At 36.5% G+C, this 21,630-nt stretch overlaps 1 protein-coding gene across 8 annotated transcripts in view; it reads left to right on the top strand.

Moving 5' to 3' along the window:
• The window catches only part of RGS7 (regulator of G protein signaling 7), a 584,592-nt gene that overhangs the window by 393,916 nt on the left and 169,046 nt on the right, over nucleotides 1-21,630 (top strand). For 7 of the 8 annotated variants that reach the window (XM_059940741.1, XM_059940740.1, XM_059940743.1 and 4 more), the window contains one exon: nucleotides 4,389-4,439. The exons of the other annotated variant lie outside the window; for it this stretch is intronic. In XM_059940741.1, coding sequence (XP_059796724.1) covers nucleotides 4,389-4,439 — 51 coding nt within the window. The remainder of the gene's footprint in view (nucleotides 1-4,388; nucleotides 4,440-21,630) is intronic. 8 annotated transcript variants of the gene reach the window in all.

Below are 21,630 nucleotides of genomic sequence, written 5' to 3'. Positions count from 1 at the left end.
AGTCTGTGTCTTTTGGTGGGAGCACTTAATCCATTTACATTTAAGGTAATTATTGATATGTATGTTCCTATTCCCATTTTCTTAAATGTTTTGGGTTTGTTATTGAAGGTGTTTTCCTTCTCTTGTGTTTCTTGCCTAGAGAAGTTCCTTTCGCATTTGTTGTAAAGCTGGTTTGGTGGTGCTGAACTCTCTCAGCTTTTGCTTGTCTGTAAAGGTTTTAATTTCTCCATCAAATCTGAATGACATCTTTGTTGGGTAGAGTAATCTTGGTTGTAGGTTTTTCTCCTTCATCACTTTAAATATGTCCTGCCCCTCCCTTCTGGCTTGCAGAGTTTCTGCTGAAAGATCAGCTGTTAACCTTATGGGGATTCCCTTTTGTGTTATTTGTTATTTTTCCATTGCTGCTTTTAATATGTTTTCTTTATATTTAATTTTTGATAGTTTGATTAATATGTGTCTTGGTGTGTTTCTTCTTGGATTTATCCTGTATGGGACTCTCTGTGCTTCCAGGACTTGATTAACTATTTTCTTTCCCATATTAGGGAAGTTTTCAACTATAATCTCTTCAAATATTTTCTCAGTCCCTTTCTTTTTCTCTTCTTCTTCTGGGACCCCTATAATTCGAATGTTGGTGCATTAATGTTGTCCCAGAGGTCTCTGAGACTGTCCTCAGTTCTTTTCATTCTTTTTTCTTTATTCTGCTGTGCAGTAGTTATTTCCACTACTTTATCTTCCAGGTCGCTTATCCGTTCTTCTTCCTCAGTTATTCTGCTATTGATCCCTTCTAGAGTATTTTTAATTTCATTTATTGTGTTGTACACAACATTTTGCTTGGTTCCTCTTTAGTTCTTCTACGTCCTTGTTAAATGTTTCTTGCATTTTGTGTATTCTATTTCCAAGATTTTGGATCATCTTTACTATCATTATTCTGAATTCTTTTTCAGGTAGACTGCCTATTTCCTCTTCATTTGGTAGGTCTGGTGTGTTTCTACCTTGCTCCTTCATCTGCTGTGTGTTTTTCTGTCTTCTTATTTTGCTTATCGTACTGTGTTTGGGGTCGCCTTTTCGCAGGCTGCAGGTTCATAGTTCCCGTTGTTTTTGGTATCTATCCCCAGTGGCTAAGGTTGGTTCAGTGGGTTGTGTAGGCTTCCTGGTTGAGGAGACTAGTGCCTGTGTTCTGGTGGATGAGGCTGGATCTTGTCTTTCTGGTGGGCAGGTCCACGTCTGGTGGTGTGTTTTGGGGTGTCTGTGGCCTTATTATGATTTTAGGCAGCCTCTCTGCTAATGGATGGGGCTGTGTTCCTGTCTTGCTAGTTGTTTGGCATAGGGTTCCAGCACTGTAGCTTGCTGGTTGTTGAGTGAAGCTGGGTCTTGGTGTTGAGATGGAGATCTCTGGGAGATTTTTGCCATTTGGTATTACGTGGAGCTGGGAGGTCTCTTGTGGACCAGTGTCCTGAAGTTGGCTCTCCCACCTCAGATGCACAACCCTGACGCCTGGCTGGAGCACCAAGAGCCTTTCATACACATGGCTCAAAATAAAACGGAGAAAAAATCGAAAGAAAGAAAGAGGATAAAATAAAATAAAATAAAATAAAGATAAAATAAAGTTATTAAATTAAAAAATTATTAAGAAAAAAAAATTTATTAAGTAAAAAAAAAAAAAACGGACAGACAGAACCCTAGGACAAATGGTGAAAGCAAAGCTATACAGACAAAATCTCACACAGAAGCATACACATACACACTCACAAAAAGAGGAAAAGGGGAAAAAATAATATACCTTGCTCCCAAAGTCCACCTCCTCAATTTGGGATGATTCATTGCCTATTCAGGTATTCCACAGATTCAGGGTACATCAAGTTGATTGTGGAGCTTTAATCTGCTTCTTCTGAGGCTGCTGGGAGAAATTTCCCTTTCTCTTCTTTGTTCGTACAGCTCCTGGGGTTCAGCTTTGAATTTGGACCCGCCTCTGCGTGTAGGTCGCCTGAGGGCATCTGTTCTTCGCTCAGACAGGACAGGGTTAAAGGAGCAGCTGCTTCGGGGGCTCTGGCTCACTCAGGCCAGGGGGAGGGAAGGGTACGGATGCGGGGCGAGCCTGCGACGGCAGAGGCCCGTGTGACGTTGCACCAGCCCGAGGCGCGCCGTGTGTTCTCCCAGGGAAGTTGTCCCTGGATCACGGGACCCTGGCAGTGGAGGACTGCACAGGCTCCCGGGAGGGGCGGTGTGGAGAGTGACCTGTGCTCACACACAGGCTTCTTGGTGACTGCAGGAGCAGCCTTAGCGTCTCATGCCCGTCTCTGGGGTCCGCGCTGATAGCCGCAGCTCGCACCCGTCTCTGGAGCTTGTTTAGGCGACGCTCTGAATCCCCTCTCCTCGCGCACCTGGAAACAAAGAGCCAAGAAAAAGTCTCTTGCCTGTTTGGCAGCTCCAGACCTTTTCCCGGACTCCCTCCTGGCTAGCCGTGGTGCACTAGCCCCCTTCAGGCTGTGTTCACGCAGCCAACCCCAGTCCTCTCCCTGGGATCCGACCAAAGCCCGAGCCTCAGCTCCCAGCCCCCGCCTGCCCCGGCGGGTGAGCAGACAAGCCTCTCGGGCTGGCGAGTGCTGGTCTGCACTGATCCTCTGTGTGGGAGTCTCTCCGCTTTGCCCTCCACACCCCTGTTTCTGCACTCTCCTCCGTGGCTCTGAAGCTTCCCCCCTCCACCCCCCGCAGTCTGCGCCCTCAAAGGGGCTTCCTAGTGTGTGGAAACCTTTCCTCCTTCATAGCTCCCTCCCACTGGTGCAGGTCCCGTCCCTATTCTTTTGTCTCTGTTATTTCTTTTTTCTTTTGCCCTACCCAGGTACGTGGGGAGTTTCTTGCCTTTTGGGAGGTCTGACGTCTTTTGCCAGCGTTCAGTGGGTGTTCTATAGGACCAGTTCCACGTGTAGATGTATTTCTGATGTATCTGTGGGGAGGAAGGTGATCTCTGCGTCTTACTCTTCCGCCATCTTCTCCTCCGCTCCACATCTGTGTTCTTATGAATGGTTTCCCCTCCTTCCTTCCCTCAGAGCTTCCTTTAGGATCTAGGTGAATCCATCCTCTCAAATGCATTTAAATCAACGGTAGTTTAAAGGAACAGTTATAAAAGAATACAAGTGACATTCAATACTTGAAGTTAATATTTTTAAAATGCATGCATATTGAAATCGATGTTGGGTGTAACTGTTCTCATAAGTTTTAGGACATTATTGTCAAGCTTGATGATCAAGTTTATTTTGAAATTAATTTTGAACTATTCTGCTTTAAGCAACTAGAATTATTTGGCCATTGTTAATATCACTCATTTGCCAGGTCTCAGGTGGGTAAGCTACAGCTGTATCCAGTCTCCAAGAGAGGTAGAAATGGAATCTCGTTTCACACAAAATTTCATTCATGCAGCCCTGATACAGCTTACTAAGTATATGTAACTATTTACATTACATATTTTTTGCAGTTTTATGTAGAAATGAATTATGTTGAAAGCCAAATTAAACAGAAATAAACATCTCAGGTAAATCAGCTCCTCTTTCTGAATCTCCCATTTCTGCTCATATTTTCACCATTCCGTTCATTCCTAATGCTCCTGGACTGTAAACTTTGAGTCCTCTTAATGTTCCCACTGGCCAACCCCAGACCTAGTCACAAGGTCCTAGAACAAGTCTAATTTTGTTCTAATTCACTTGTACACTGAACTAGCTCAGGGCCTTATCCTTTCAATCTTGGATCACAACCCAGTAGAAATGTTGGCTGCCCCGCTTTCCTTTTGACCAGCCTACGGCTCTCCACACACATTGCCAAAGGTGATGGTCAAGGGAAGTTCTGTTGTGTAAATGAATCTTGAGTGTCTTGAAAATAGCGGAAAGACCTTTCAGTCAAAGAAAATAGTATTATAAAGACACAGTACTATAACAACACAAATTTGTTGCCAAAAACTGACAACCAATCTGGGTTGGCTTGAGAGTAGATACAGGGACTGGATGCGGAAAACCAGAAATGAGACAGGTATCATCTTATAAAATATTGGTTATGCCATGCTAAGAATTGTGCTTGAAACATAGTGGGCCCCCAATAAACATTCATTAAATGAATAAATCAATGAATCACTTTATCCACTACTAGTATATTAAATCTTTATGTTTAAACATTTCATATTTAATAATTGACAAGTTTGCACCTTGACTCACTGAAGAAAAACAATGTATTCACGCTCTGTTTTCAATACTTCATATGTGGCTGATCTTTAATCGTTATTATAACAATTAGAAACATTCCTACTCTTATGAGTGCTAAATGTTGAGTTCTTAAGGTTAACATATATAAATAGATGTTCATATATATATATATGTGTTTTTCTTTTTCTCTTTTTTCAGGGTCAGACATTGTTCAATGGTTAATAAAGAACTTAACCATAGAAGATCCAGGTAAAAAAATAATTTTCCCATCGATAAAAGTATTTTCTTTGTGGTTTTAAGAAATATGTTTTCTCAGGGCTAACATGACAAACAAGCAAACCTGAAAAATTATAATTACATTTAAATATGTTTTTCCCATTTATACAGATTTTATGGTAGTCAATGTATATTTAACTAAATTTTATTTAGTTTACTTTTAAATTTTTTCCATATATAATATCCTATTTTATAACATTTGATTCAGGTGATTAGCGACTGTTAGAATGGATGAGCTGTACACATGTCCATAAATAATTATACATATAATTTATAGCAAGTGATTATGAAATAATGAAATTTCTCTTCTGAAAACACATAGAACTAAATCTCATTAATTTATAATTTTGCCTTAACTCCATTTTTGCTTGAGGTTTGAAAACAGTGTTATTTGTAATTCCAATTTTTTATCATGCCTACATTATGTTTTTAATACCCTTATTGCAGCCATGGACTCATTTATTGTGGTGGACATTTTGTGTATTCTGCAACGCAAACCAATGTCCACAATTTGAGAACAGTTTCTACCAGCGCACTTCTTCATTGCCTAGAGCATACTCTGAATTGTGAGGAATTTAATGACTTTAAAAAAATATCATGTAAGAGCCTTCATGTGTGGCAAATATTTCACATCACTGAAATAAAAATGAGATTATTTTGTTTAGAGAAGATGCTGAAAAAAACAAAAGAAAATAACATAAAAATTGGGATTACAGTGACAATGACATAATAGAGAAAGATGGCAATACACTAACTACACAGACACTATCCCTTCAATTAAAAAAAAAATTGATATGGCTTTTACTGCTGCTTCTGGTGATTACCACCTTAGAATGGTTTAGAAATAATAGTACATGGAGATGCAAAGTTTTTATTTTTACTCATTTTGAGCTAACTTTATAAGGCTGTGCCACCAGAAAATATACTTCTAATTCTGTACAAAATGTCTGTGTGCATCCCCTGATCACTTGGTATATGATCTTTTAAAATACTTATTCTATCAAGTTAAACAGGAATAAAACAAATAAGTAAAGATGAAGCAGCTACTGCCAGCATCAAATTATTACTAAATAATGAAAAAAGGAGATAATTATTGGGAAAGGAAGCCACGGTCTTGACAGTTTTACCTCTCAGCCTCAGCTCAGTGCCATTCCTGACTTTGTAAACTGTAGCACCAGACAAAAGACTCCAGTGCTAAGAAAACACTGGCACAATCACAGAAAACCAGGGAACTACTGATTTGCAAAGAATATCATTTCTAAAATGGTCAAGTAGATACAAAAGAGTAGTTCTTCTGCAAATTAAGACTGAAAGTGTACTTCAGTAATAGTCTGAGAAGCAGGGAAAATATACAGGTATAATATGCTAGTAAGAAACATTCATTGTTTATAATTTATACAAGAAATATCATTTTAGCTATAATGTATATGAAAAACTGATTTTATTTGCTTGTTCAACAGTTTAAGGAGGTTGTAAAGCTTCATTAGAAGGTATATAAAAAGATAAATTCAATTATATCTGGGAAAGAACATTCATGTTTTTTAGTCATATTTATGACAGGCTGAAAAATTAGTTTTTGGTTGGTTGGTATGGAGTGAAAAATTCTGTGCTGTATTTAAAGAAGCACTGATGATTGTTCTGAAGATATAACAGATTTTGCACACAGAAAATGAATCAATCTGGGAGATGATTCTAGTCAAATATGATCAAGAATGTAGCTGACATCTACTTTGGTGGTTGCATGATTAATTTAATCATACCATTTTAGAACTGCTCATGAAGAGATAAGTAGTTAATATAAAGCTAGGTCTAATTTTAACTTCATAAATTATCTGAAGATATTTAAAAATAAAAGAGAAACCCATGCCAGGCTTCTATGTTGTGCTTATTTGATGGTCAAGTGGTTGTTTGAAGAACTCTAGGGATCATTTGAAGTTCTAGATAAATAATTTGTTGAAAGAGAATTTTGTGGCAAGTTGGAAGAAAAGACTAATGCTTTGGTATGGGAGCAGGTTCTTGTGATCCATTTAGAGATGGGGAGAGGGTTACATGATCTTCAGGGACTTCTGAGGGAAGGGGGTTGCATAATCCAACACCAGTATATATTTACATATACATACCAAATTTTCCTTTTATATTCATTCAACGATGGACAGTTAGGCTGCTTCCATATCCTGGCTATTGTAAATGATGCTGCAATGAACATTGGGGTGCAAATATCTTTTTGAGTTAGTGTTTTTGTTTCCTTTTGATAAATTCCCACAAGGGGAATTGCTGAATCATATGGTAGTTCTATTTTTAATTTTTTGAGGAACTTCCATAATGTTTTTCATAGTGTCTGCATCAGTTAACACCAACAGTGCACAATGGTTTCCTTTTCTCCACAACCTTGCCAACATTTGTTATTTATTATCTTTTTGCTAATAGCCATTCTGACAGACGTGAGGTGATATCTCATTGTGTTTTTGATTTACATTTCCATGATGATTGGTGATGTTGAGCATCTTTTTCAAGTACCTGTTGTGGACATCTGTATGTCTTCTTGGAAAAATGACTACTCAGATCATCTGCCCATTTTTAATCAGATTTTTTGTTATTGAATTCTTTATATATTTTGAATATTAACACTTACCAGATATATGATTTGCAAATGTCTTCTCCCATTCAGTAGGTTGCCTTTTCATTTTGATGATGGTTTCCTTCACTGTGTAAAAGATTTTTAGTTTGATCTAGTCCCATTTGTTTATTTTTGCTTTTGTGTCCCTTGCCTTTGGGGTCAGATCCACCAAAACTTCACTGAGATCTATGTCAGTGAGTTTACCACCTATGTTTTCTTCTAGGAATTTTATGATTTCTGGTCTTACACTCAAGTCTTTAATCCATTTTGAATTAGTTTTTATGTATGCTATAAGATAGTGATCTAGTTTTGCTCTTTCACATGTGGCTGTCTAGTTTCTCCAACACCATTTATGACATTTCATGACACCAAGATAATGTCATTTCTTTCTTTTATGTTTTTGGCTCCTTGGTAGTAAATTAATTGACCATATATTTGTGGGTTTATTTATGGACTGTCAATTCTGTTCCATTTATCTGTGTGTCTGTTTTTGTGTCAATACCGTACTGTTTTGATTAATATAGCTTTGTAGTATAGTTTGAAATCAGGACGCTCGATACCTCAGGTTTTGTTCATTGTTCTCAAGCTTGTTTTTGCTATTTGGGATCCTTTGTGGTTCCATACAAATTTTAGAATTATTTGTTCTAGTTCTACAAAATATGTCTTTGGAATTTTGATAGGGATTTCATTGAATCTGTAGATTGCTTTGGCTATTAGGGGCATTTTAACAATATTAATTCTTCCAATTCATGAGCATGGAATATCTTTCCATTTATTTGTGTCTTCAGTTTCTTTCCTCAGTGTTTTATAGTTCTCAGTGTACAGGTATTTCACTTCCTTGGTTAAATTTATTCCTACGTATTTTAATCTTTTTGATACAATTGAAAATGGGATTCTTTTCTTCATTTATCTTTCTGATAGTTTGTTAGTAGTGTATAGAAACACAACATATTTCTGTATATTAATTCTTTATCCTGAAACTTTACAGAATTCATTTATTAGTTCTAATCGTTTTTTGGTGTAGTCTTAGGATTTTCTATATATAGTATCATGTAAACTGAAAACAGTGACAGTTTTACTTCTTCCTATCCAATTTGGATGCCTTTTATTTATTTTTCTTGCCTAACTGCTGTGGCTAAGACTTCAGTACAATGTTGAATAAAAGTGGCAAGAGTAGACATCCTTGTCTTGTTCCTGATCTTAGAGGAAAAGTTTTCAGCTTTTCTCTGTTCAGTATGATGTTAATTATGGGTTTGTCATATATGACCTTTATTATGTTGGGGTACATTCCCTCAGTACCCCCTTACTTGAGCATTTTTGCATAAATTGATGTTGAATTTTGTCAAATGCTTTTCTGCAACTATCAGGTTGATCATATGATTTTCTATGTTCACCAAGGATTTTGGATTGTAACTTTCTTTCTTGTGATGACCTTGTCTGATTTTGGTATCAGGGTAATGCCAGCTTTATGAAATGTGTTTGGAAGGTTTCCTTTCTCTTCAGTTTTTTGGAAGAATTTAAGAAGGATCGATATTAAATTTTTGAATGTTTTGTAGAATTCACCAGTAAAATCTACTGGTTGTGGGCTTTGGTTTGTTGGGAGATTTTTAAATTACTGTTTTAATTTCCCTACTAGTAATCAGTCTATTAAGATTTTCTATTTCTTCATGATTCAGTCTTAGAAGATTGTATATTTCTAAAAATTTATCCATTTCTTCTAGACTATCCAATTTGTTCACATATACTTGTTTGTAGCAGTCCTTATGATTCTTTATTTTTCTGTGGTATCAGTTTTAAATTCTCCTTTTTAATCTCTGATTTTATTTGTTTGAGTCCTCTCTCTTTTTTTCTTGGTTAGTCTAGCTACTTTGTCGATTTTATCTTTTAAAAAAACCAGCTCCTTCTTTCATTGGTGTTTTCTATGTTTTTTTTATCTCTACTTCATTTATTTCCACTCTGATCCTTATTATTTCATGTATTCTACTAATTTTATCTTTGTTCTTTTTATAGTTCCTTTAGGTGTAAAGTCAGATTGTTTATTTGAGTTATTATTGTTATGAGGTAGGAGTGTATTGCTATGAAATTCTCTCTTTGAACTGATTTTCTGCATCCCATAGACTTCGCTATGTCATATTTATGTTCTCATTTCTCTTCAGGTATTTTTTTTTCTTCTTTTGATTTCTTTGATTATCCATTGATACTTTGGTATCAATTTTATTTAATTAGATTTAATTATAGATTTTATTTAATCTCCATTTTTTATGTTTTTTCTCTTTATTTCCTTGTGATTGTTTTCTAGTTTCATACAATTATGGTAAAAGAAAATACTTGACATAATTTCAATCTTCTTGAATTACTTGAGACTTGCTTTGCAATCTAACATGTGATCTATCCTGGATATTGTTCCATATGCACTTGAGAAGAATATGTATTCTGCTGCTTTGAGATGAAACATATGTATCACACTGTTTCCTTATTTTGTCTAGATGATCTATGCATTGATTTAAGTAGGGTGTTAAAGTCCCCTACTATTGTTGTATTGCTTTCAATTTTTCAACTTAAGTCCATTAATATTTGCCTTATATATCTTGGTGCTCCTCTGTTGGGTTCATATATGTTTATAAACGTTATATCTTCTTGCTGAATTGACCTCTTTATCATTATGTAATGTTCTTCTTTGTCATTTATTATAGTTTTCGTTTAAAGCCTATTTTGTCTGATATGAGTATAACTACTCTTGCTTTCTTTTCATTTCCATATGCATGGAATATCTTTTTCCATCCCTTTACTGTAAGTCCATGTGTGTCCTTTCTTCTGAAGTGAGTCTCTTGTAGGCAACATATAGAGGGGTCTTGCATTTTAATCCATTCAGCTAGTCTGTGTCTTTTGATTATTGAATTTAGTCCATTTACATGTAAAGTAAGTAGTGATAATCATATATTTTGCCATTTTGTTTATTGTTTACTGGCTGTTCTTATAGTTACTCTCAGTTCTTCTCTTTTCCTCTTTATCTCTTCCCTTGTGTTTTGTTGATTTTCTTTATTATTATGTTGAGATTCTTTTTCTCATTTTCTTTTGTGTATTTACTACAAGTTTTTTTCTTATGGTTATTATGAGGTTCACATATGACAGCCTGTTTAAATGGTAGACTTAAGTTGGTAGCAACTTAAATGTGAACACATTCCAAACCTTTATCTTTTTACTCCTCCACTCCCCTACACTGGGCAAACGTTTTACTCATGATAACACATTTTACATTATTTATTTTATACATCCTTTAATCAATTTTTATAATTTTAGTTATTTTTACTTGTATTTTAACCACTATGCTTGCTTTATAAATGCTTGATCCACTTCCTGTAGTATATATTTATCTTTACTGGTGAAATTTTTACTTTCATATGTTTCTTATTATTAATTAGTGCCTTTTCTTTTCACCTTAAATAAGTCTTTATAATATTTCTTGTAGGGATGGTTTAGTGGTGATGAACTCCTTTTGCTTTTGTCTATCTGGGAAAATCTTGACCTCTTTTTCAATTCTGCATGATATTCTTGGTTGGAAGTATTTTCCCTTAAGCACTCTGAATATGTCATCCACCCCCTTCTGGCCTGTAGTTTCTGCTGAAAAATCTGTGATAGCCTTATGTGGTTTCTTTTCATATGTAACAAGTTGTTATTCTCTTGCTGCTTTTAAGGATACTCTTTTTATCCTTAAACTTTACAATTTTAATTATAATGTGTCTTGATGTGTGTCTCTTTGAGTTCATCTTATTTGGAACTCTCTGGGCTTCCTGGACCTGGATGTCTATTTCTTTTCCCAGATTGGAGAAGTTTTCAGCTACTGTTTCTTCAAATAATTTTTCTGGCTCTTTCTCTCTTCTCATTCTAGGACCTCTATAATGCATATATTTCATTTGATGTTGTTCCAAAGTTCTATTAAGATTTCTTCACTTTTTAAAATTCTTTTTTCATTTTTCTACTCTTGTCTGTGTTAGTTCCATTGTTTTGTCTTTCAGCTCACCAAATCGTCCTTCTACATCATGCAGTCTGCTGTTGAACCCATCTAGTGTATTTTTAGTTATGTCATAACTTCTATTTGGTACTTTTTAATATTTTCTGTCTCTTTGTTGAACTTCTCACTGTGCTTATTCATTCTGCTCCCAGGTGTAGTGAGCATCATTATGACCATTATTTTCAGATCTTTATCAGGTAGATTGCTTATCTCCATTTCATTTAATTCTTTTTCTGAAGTTTTATCTTGCTCTTTCAATTGGGACATACTCCTCTATCTCCTTATTTTGCCTAGTTCTCTTTGTTTGTTTCTATGTAATAGGTATATCAGCTATCTCTCCCAGTCTTGAAGGAGTGGCCTTATTTGGGTGATGTCTCCTGGGACTCAGAAGCACAATTCTGCCTGGCCAATAGATCCAGGAGTTCAAGGGGTCTCCCCTATGTGTGCTGCATGCACCCTACTGTTGTGGTGGAATCCTGGCTGCTGTGTGGCACTGGTGGATGAGTCTGGATCCCAGGTTAGCTGCTGGGAGCAGCTGCCAAAGGGCACTGGTAGATGGGGCTATTGCTAATCCACCAGGGCTCTTAGTGAGGCATGCCCACTGGTGCTAACAGATGGACAATTCCAAAATGGCACCCTCTAGTGCCAGTATTAGCAAGGTAACCTGCAATCACATAAATGGCTCAAATCAGTGATTCATTTCCAGGGGGGTATTCCATGTGGTTTCTGTCTCTCTGGCAGATGCTTCAAGGTTAGTAAGTGGGTATCCTATACCTATGATCCATGTACTTTTTTTTAAATTGAAGTATAGTTGATTTACAGTGTTGAGTTAGTTCCAGGTATACAGCAAAGTGATTCAGTTATATATATATATATATATATATATATATATATATATATATATATATATATATATATATACACACACACACACATATATTCTTCTGCAGATTCGTTTTCATTATAGATTATTACAAGATATCAAATATAGTTCCCTGTGCTATACAGTAGGTCCTTGTTGTTTATCAATTTTATATATAGTAGTGTGCATCTGTTAATCCCAAACACCTAATTTATCCATTCCTCCCCCTGCCTTTCCCCTTTGGTACCATAAGTTTATTTTCTATGTCTGTGAGTCTTTTTCTGTTTTGTAAATAAGTTCATTTGTATCATTTTTTTAGATTCCATGTATAAGTGATATCCTATGATATTTGTCTTTCTCTGTCTGACTTATTGGGATAATCTCTAGTTCCATCCAAGTTACTGCAAATGACATTATTTTATTCATTTTTATGACTAATATTCCATTGTATAAATACCACCTCTTCTTTATCCATTTATTTATCTGTCAATGGACACTTATGTTGCTCCATGTCTTGGCTGTTGTAAATAGTACTTCTATGAACATTAGAGTGCTTGTATCTTTTCAAATTAGAGTTTTCGTCTTTTCTGGATATATCCCCAGGAGTCGGATTGCTGGATCATATGGTAACTCTATTTTTAGTTATTTTAAGGAACCTCTATACTGTTCTCCATAGTGGATGCACCAGTTTACATTCCCCCAAAGAGTGTAGGAGGATTCCCTTATCTCCAACCCCCCTCTAGCATTTGTAGACTTTTGATGTTGGCCATTGTGACTGGTGTGAGGTAGTTCTGATCATTGTAGTTTGATCATCATTGTAGGTTTGATTTGCATTTCTCTAGTAACTAGAGATGTTGAGCATCTTTACATGTGCCTGCTGGACATCTGTATGTCTTCTTTGGAGAAATGTCTATTTAGGTCTTCTGCCCATTTTTTGATTGTTCTATTTTTTAATATTGAGCTATATGAGCTATTTGTGTATATTGGAAATTAATCCCTTGCCAGTTGCATCATTTACAGATATTTTCTCCCATTCCACAGGTTGTCTTTTCATTTTGTGTATGGTTTCTTTGCTGTGCAAAAGCTTTTAAGTTTAATTAGATTCCATTTGTTTATTTTTGCTTTTATTTCCATTACTCGAGGAGATGGATCAAAAAAAAATATTGCTGCTTTATGTCAAAGAGTGTTCTGTGTTTTCCTCCAGGAATTTTATAGTATCCAAACTTACATTTAGGTCTTTAATCCATTTTTAGTTTATTTTTGTATATGGTATTAGATAATGTTCTAATTTCATTCTTTTACATCTAGCTTCCCAGTTTTCCTGGCACCACTTATTCAAGAGACTTTTTTCCGTTGTTTGTTCTTGCCTCCTTTTTCATAGATTAATTGACCATAGCTGCATGGGTTTATTTCTGGGCTTTCTATCCTGTTCCATTGATCTGTGTGTCTGTTTTTGTGTCAGTACCATACTCGTGAATACTGTAGCTTTATAGTAGATTCTGAAGTCAGGGAACATGATTCCTCCATTTCCATTCTGCTTTCTCAAGATTTTTGGCTATCTGAGGTCTTTTGTGTTTCCATACAAATTTTAAAATTATTTTTCTAGTTCTGTGAAAAATCCCATTGGTAACTTGATAGGGATTGCCTTGAATTTGTAGATTGCCTTGGGTAGTATGGTCATTTTAGCAATATCGATTCTCCCACTCCAGGAATGCCACCATATATCATTCCACCTGTTTGTGTTATCTTCAGTTTCTTTCATCAGCATCTTCTAGTTTTCAGAGTACAAGTCTTTTTCCTCCTTAGGTAGGTTTATTCCTATGTATTTTATTCTTTTGGATGTGATGATAAATGGGATTGTTTCCCTAATTTCTCTTTCTCATATTTCATTGTTGGTGTATAGAAATGGAAGAGATATCTGTATATTGATTTTGTATCCTGCAACTTTATTGAATTCATTGATGAGCTCTAGTAGTTTTGGTGGCATCTTTAGGCTTTTCAACGTATAGTATCATGTCATCTGCAAACAGTGACAGTTTAACTTCTTCCTTTCAAATTTGGATTCCTTTTATTTCTTTTTCTTGTCTGCTTGCTGTGGCTAGGACTTCCAAAATTATGTTGAGTAAAAGTGGCAGAAGCAGGCATCCTTGTCTTGTACCTGACCTTAGAAGAAATGCTTTCAGATTTTCACCATTGAGTATGATGTTAGGTGCGGGTTGTCATATGTGGCCTTTATTATGTTGAGGTGCATTCCTTCTATGCCCACTTTCTGGAGAGATTTTATCATAGATGCTGTTGAATTTTGTCAGAAGCTTTTTCTGCAGCTATAGAGATGATCATACAGTTTTTATTCTTCAATTTGTTAATGTGATGTATCTCATTGACTGATTTGCAGTTATTGAAAAATCCTTACATCTTTGGTATAAATCCCACTTGTTCATGTTGTATGACCATTTTAATATATTGTTGGATTGAGTTTGCTAGTATTTTGTTGAGGATTTTTGCATCTATGTTCGTCAGTGATATTGGCCTGTAATTTTCCTTTTTCTGCAATATCTTTGTCTGGTTTTGCTATCAGGGTTATGGTGGCTTCATAGAATGAGTTTGGAAGTGTTGTCTCCTCTGCAATTTTTTTGGAATACTTTCATAAGGATAGGTGTTAACGCTTCTTTAAATGTTTTGTAGAATTCACCTGTGAAGCCATCCAGTCCTGGACTTTTGTTTGTTGAAAATTTTTAAATTACTGATTAAATTTTAGTACTGGTAATTCGTCAGTTAATATTTTCTATTTCTTCCTGGTTCAGTCTTGAGAGATTGTTCCTTTTTAAGAATTTGTCCATTTCTTCTTGGTTGTCCATTTTATTGCCATATAGCTGCTCATAGTAGTCTCATGATCCTTTGTATTTCTGTGGTGTCACTTGTAACTTCTTTTTTATTTCTGATTTTATTGATTTGCACCCTCTTCTATTTTTTCTTGTTGAGTCTGGCTAAAGGATTATCAATTTTGTTTATCTTGTTAAAGAACCAGCTTTTAGTTTCATTGATCTTTTCTATTGTTTCCTTCATCTCTATTTCATTTATTTCTGCTCTGATCTTTATTTCTTTCCTTCTACTAACTTTGGGTTTTGTTTGTTCTCCTTCCTCCGCTTGCTTTAGGTGTAAGGTTAAGTTGTTTGAGATTTTTCTTGTTACCTGATGTAAGACTGTATTGATCTAAAATTCCCTCTTAGAACTGCCTTTGCTGTGTCCCATAGGTTTTGGATCATCATGTTTTCGTTTCCATTTGTCTCTAGGTATTTTTTGATTTCCTCTTTGATTTCTCCAGTGATTCCTTGGTTGGTTGGTAGCACATTGTTTAGCCTCCACACTTTTGTGTTTTCTGCCTTTTTTTCCTTGTGGTTGATTTTTAGTCTCATAGCATTTTGGTCAGAAAATATGATTGATATAATTTCAATTTTCTTAGATTTTCCAAGGCTTGTTTTGTGGCCTAGGATTTAATCTACTCTAGAGAATGTTCCATGTGCACTTGAAAACAATGTGTATTCTCTGCTTTTGGGTGGAAATCTCCCTATATATCAATTAAGTTCATTTGGTCTAATGTGTCATTTACAGCCTGTATTTCCTTATTGATTTTCCACCTGGATTTCCAGTCCATTGTTGTAAGTGGGGTGTTAAAGTCCCCTAAAACAATAAGCTTTACCGTTGATTTATCCTTTTATGTCTGTTAATTTTTGCCTTATATGTTGAGATGCTCCTATGTTGGGTGCATATATATTTACAATTTTTATATCTCCTTCTTGAATTGATCACTTGATCATTATATAGTGTCCTTCTTTGTCTCTTGTAACAGTCTTTATTTTAAAGTCTATTTTATTCAAAATAAGTATTGCTACTCTGGCTTTCTTTTCATTTCCATTTGCGTGGAATAACTTTTTCCATATCCTCACTTTCAGTCTGTATGTATCTCTAGTTCTGAAGTAAGTCTCTTGGAGGCAGCATATATATGGGTCTTTTTTTATTCATTCAACCACTTTATGTCTTTTGATTGGAACATTTATTTCATTTACATTTATGGTAATTATTGGGATTCCCTCCCCCTTTTTTTTCTTCTCTTGTGATGTGATGACTATCTTAGTGTTATGTTTGGATTCATTTTTCTTTTTTGTGTATATTTCTGTTATAGATTTTTTGGTTTGCAGTTACTGTGAGGTTTTTGTATAGCAGTCTCCCTCTCTCTCCCTCTCTCTCTCTCTCTCTCTCTATATATATATATATATGTGTGTGTGTGTGTGTGTGTGTGTGTGTGTGTGTGTATATACATATATTATATTATATATATATGAATTATTGTTTTAAGTTGCTGATCTCTTAATTTCAAATGCATTTTTAAAAGCCTGCATTTGTACTCTCTTCCCCTCACGATTTCTGTTTTTGATATCATATTTTACCTCTAATTGTTTTCTGTATCCCTTAACTGCTTATTGTGGTTACAGATGATTTTACTACTTTCATCTGTTAACCTCCCTACTAGTTTTGTTTGTGGATGGTTTATTACTTTTCCTGTATGTTTGCCTTTGTCAGTGAGCTCTTTCATTTTCTAATTTTATTGTTTCTAGTTGTGGCCTTTTCTTTTTCACTTAAAGAAGTTCCTTTAACATTTGTTGTAATGCCAGTTTGGTGGTGCTGAATTCTTTTAGCTTCTGCTTGTTTGTAATGCTTTGATTTCTCCCTCAAATCTGAATGAGGGCCTTGCTTGGTAGAGTATTCTTGGTTATAGGTTTTTTCCTTTCACCACGTTAAATATATCATGCCACTCCCTCCTGGCCTGCAGAGCTTCTGTTGAAAAATCAGCACATAGCTTTATGTGAGTTCACTATTATGTTATTTGTTGCTTTTCTCTTTTTACCTTTAATATTCTCTCTTTATCTTTAATTTTTGTCATTTTGGTTACAATGTGTCTTTGTGTGTTCCTTTTTGGATGAATTCTGTATGGGACTCTCTGCACTTCCTGTACTTGGGTGACTGTTTCCTTTCCCATGTTGGGGAGGTTTTCAGCTATTATCTCTTCAAATGTTTTCTAGTACCCTTTCTCTCTTCTCCCTCTGAGACCCCTATAATGTGAATATAAGTGTGCTTGATGTTGTCCCAGAGGTCTCTTAAACTGTCCTTGTTTGTTTTCATTCTTAATTCTTTTTTTCTGTTCAATGGCAGTGATTTCAACTACTTTGTCTTCCAGGTTACTGATCTGTGCTTTTATATCATTTAGTCTACTATTGATTCCTTCTAGCATATTTTTCATTTCAGTTATTGTATTCTTCATCTCTGTTTGGCTGTTCTTTAAATTTTATAACTCTTTGTTAAAAATTCTGACTCCTTGCTCTGTGCATCCATTCTCCTCCCTAGTTTTTTGCTCAACTTTGTGATCATGACTCTCAACTCTTTCTCAGGTAGATTGCCTATCTTCACTTCACTTAGTTCTTCTGGGGTTTTATCTTGTTCCTTTGTCTGGAACATATTCCTCTGCTGCCTCATGTTGTCTAAGTCGCTATTTGTATTTTTATGTATTTTAGGTTATTTCTGTTTCTCAACCTTGGAGAAGTGGCCTTCTCTAGGAGACGTCCTATGTGTCCCAGCAGTGCACTTCCCTCTTGTCACCCCAGCTGTATGCTCTAGGGCTTCCCCCAAAGAGGGCTGCGTGGGTTCTTCTGTTGTGGTGGTCTGACTTATATGGGTGGTCTGGTAGGCTTTACTGGCCCCTAGTCCAGTTGGTTGGAAGGTCCTACCTTGTGTGGATGTTGCTGGCTGCTGTTTAATGGGGTCTTGTCATGAGGCGGCTGGTTGCAGAACCCTAAGGCACCCCGGGGCTAGTGCTGGCTCACTGGTGGGTGGAGTCTAGGTTGTGCAGGAGCTGTTGCCAACACACTGGCATGTGAAGCCAGATCCTGTTGTTAGTGCAGGACTACTGGCAGGCAGAGTTGTTTCTTGGAGCCTGGCTGCATGGGCCGTGGATCCCAGAGCTCGTTTTAGATTGTTGGTGAGGGAAGGCTAGTTCCTGACACAGTTATGTATGTGGTGCAAGGTGTCCTGAAAATTGTGTTGGCCTACTAGTGGGCAGGGCCAGGGCCCAGCTGGCCACAGTGTAGGGTCTGGTTTGCTGTTGGCAGTCTTATTCCACAGGCTGTGGGATCATTGTTTTCCTGGTTCTGGCATCTGCCCCCTTGTGAGTGAGGCTGATCTAGAGGCTAGTGCAAGCTTCCTGGAGGGCAGGGCCGGTGCCTACTCACTGTTGTGTGGAGGTGGGTCTTGGCCCTCTGGTGGGCAGGGCTGTGTCTAGGCGCATGTCTAGAGGTGACTCTGGGCTCAGGAAGTCTTTAGGCAGGCTGTCTGCTGATGGGTCCATACCAGTTTAGTTGTTTGGCCTGAGGCATCCCAGCACTGGAGCCTACAGGGTTTTGGTGGGGCCAGGTCTTGGTGCTAATGATCCAGCAATGTTCACCTATTTGGATGTTTCTCAATATGCCTGCCACTAGTGTCTTTGTTCCCAAGATTCCCCACTGCTCCAAGAGACTCTCCGAGTCCAGAAGGTAAGTCTGGCCCAGGCTCCTACCAAATTACTGCTTTTGCCCTTGGTCCCGGTGTGGGTGGGATTTTGTGTGCTCCCTTTTAAGAGTGAAGTCTCTATTTCCCCTAGTCATGTGGGGCTCTGTAATTAAGCCCTGCTGGCCTTCAGAGCCAAATACTGTGTGGTCTCTTCTTCTTGGTTCTGGAACCCCAGGCTGGGGAGTCTCATGTGAGGTTTAGTACTGTCACTCCTGTGGGAGAGCCTCAACAATATAATTATTCTACAGTTTGTGGGTCTCCCCCCTCCCTGGAGGATATGGGATTTAATTATATCGTGAGTCCACCCCTCCTACCTATATCATTGTGGTTCCTTCTTTACGTCTTAGTTGTAGAAGATCTTTTCTGGTAGGTTCCATTGTTCTTCATTGATGGTTGTTCTGCAGATAGTTGTGATTTTGTTGTGCTCATGAGAGGAGTGAGCTCAGGGTCTTTCTAGTCCGCTGTCTTGGCCAATCTCCGTGTGTACTTTTTGTTCTGTTCTTTTTGTGCTGGTTTTGGGTTGAATGAGTCTGTACATAAGATGTTTAAGAGCAGGTTTTATGCCCCCTGCATAAAACCTGTGTTTTATGTAGTTTTATGTAGCTTTCCTGGGCATATTCCCCATTGGTTTTCAAAGCTAAGCATTTGGGGGGCTTGTCTCTTCTGTGCAGGATCAAAGGGTTAGAGTGCCTGATGTGTAACTTGAATCCCTTTCTCCTCAGGGAGAAATTCCATACCTTTGTGATCCCTCCTAATTGTGGATTGCAGTGACTGAGGTGTGGGTTTTTCCTTGACAAGCCAGTATCTCTGCCTTTTCTTCCTGTCTTGAAGCTCTCCTTTTCCCTTTGTTGAGGAGGTTCTGTTCATTCAGTTTTCAGGTCCTTTTCCAAAAGAATTATTTCATATGTAGTTGTAGCTTTGTTGTGTCCGTGGGAGGATGTGAGTTCAGGGTCTTCAATACTGCCATCTTGAACCCACCTTTCTCTGAATGTTTCTTATTAGGCATATTCCTAGTTATTTTATTTTGTATAACTATTATATGTGGGTTCTCCCTTCCATTATATTTACTAACTGATTATTGTTTGTACATATGAAAATTATTAATTTATATATGCTAATTGTATATATCACTATATTACTAAATTTTACTTTTGTTAATATTTTTGTATTTGTAATTTATTTTAAAACTAGAATACTTCTTCCAGCAGTTTTTCAGGATTATATGTGGTTGCGGTTGAGTACCTGAGCCCTTGCGTATGTGACAGTAACTTTTGTTGCCTATGTGTGTGCTGACAACATGGCTAGATATAGAGTACATGAGATAAACTTTCATTTTTAAAACACGGTAGATATTAATTCATTGCTGTTATGCATTCAATACGCTGTTTCTCCCCTGCCAGTATTCTTACCGTAATGTCTTCCCTCTCTTTGAAATTCAAAATATAGGTACACAGTTCCTAGTTGTTTATACTTTTCATTTTTTTTGGTGTATTTATATTATGTGCTGAATCATTTAAGTTGATTTAGGTTTTCTTAAGATGAAGAAAATTGTTTTTTCCTTTTCTCTTATTAAACTTCATATTTTTCATTTTTAAAATGTGACTACTATTTTGTGCTTTTCTAAGAATTGAAATATATACATATAAGTAAATTAAGCAGTTAATACTGCATCTAGTTGCTCAGAAGATGTTAACAATTATGGTTAGTTTTATATTCATTGTTGTTGTTATATCTAATTATTTTCCTGTTTATTTGTTCTGGTTTATTTTTTTGAAACATATACTGGTATATTTTACTCCATTCTATACTGCAACTTTTTTCATTATTTTCCTAGTTTTTCACCTTTCTTCTCCATCTAGGTTAACTTATTAAGTTTGTACATTACACGATTTCTTTTAATTTTCTTCACTGGCAATTCAGCTCTTTATTGCTGCTAATAGAAAATAAATATATTATGGTACTTTAAATTTTTATTATTTTTCTTATTTTCTCCAGTTCTTTATTTTTACCTGCCCTTTTGCAAGTTCCCCTCTAATCACAGTGTGCTGTCTTATTAGTTATCTTTTATCTCTTCTTATATTACATCAGTGCCATTCAGTTTTTACATTATAATTGCGCATAGAAAATACTGTCATAATTTTACTTCTTGTCATTTTATGTCTTAGAAATATTTGTGGGTTTGTTTTTTGAATTGTTTTCCCATTTATTCTCCTCAAACATAAAATATTCTACATAGCACTGACATTTAGTTATTGATAGGGTGGATGGATTGTCCTTAGAAAACTCAGTGCCATAGTTTCCCTTTTTTTCAGCTGGAGCTTCAGTGCTGGTAACATTAATTTGCCTTAATAGGTTAGCTTTCTTTTGATAGACTGAGTCATGTGGTGAAGGAGCTGGGACTGTGGAAACCCTTATATCAGGACTTCATCCTGATATTTTAACTGTCTCTGAGTGTGATGAACCCATTTCACTGGGTTACATTCTCTCCCTATATTCTGCTTTGTCAATTGCCCAGCTGCCTGCAAGCTGTGGCCTTTCCAGATTTCTGTGGTATTTGTTCTCCACTGTGGTAGAGAAAAGCAGTCCAAAAATTTTACTGTTGTTATAGCCCCACTTCGGCTGCTTTTGGGTGCTCTTGATCTACTTGAATGAACAGGATCCAAAATAGTGTGCTCTGTTCCCTTCTGTGTTCTGCCCTTCCCGTGCAGATTTTGGGGTTTTATTAGTGATCTTCCAAAGTCTTCTCAGTGCTGTGGTGCTTTCTTAGGAGGTGTTGCAATCTGGTCCAATATATATTATATTCTTAGACTTTGGGGGTGTATGTTTTGCCACCCTTCCCTAATTTTTAATGCTGATGCAGGTTTCTATTTGTGTAGTTTTTTGCTGCTGAGTTGATAGTTATAAACTTTGCTTATGTTGCCATGATGCTGGAAGTTAATGATTTTATTAATACTTTTCAACTCTATTTCTTAGAACATAGAATATATATGCAAATGAAAAGCACAGAATAAATTGCATTAGCCTTAGAGTTAGAGCTTAGCTGACAGACTAAATGAAATGGTACTTTGATTTC

The sequence above is a fragment of the Balaenoptera ricei genome, chromosome 1 (assembly GCF_028023285.1).
Source record: "Balaenoptera ricei isolate mBalRic1 chromosome 1, mBalRic1.hap2, whole genome shotgun sequence".
Taxonomy (NCBI): Eukaryota; Metazoa; Chordata; class Mammalia; order Artiodactyla; family Balaenopteridae; genus Balaenoptera; species Balaenoptera ricei.
This window is presented reverse-complemented; position numbering and strand designations above follow the sequence as displayed.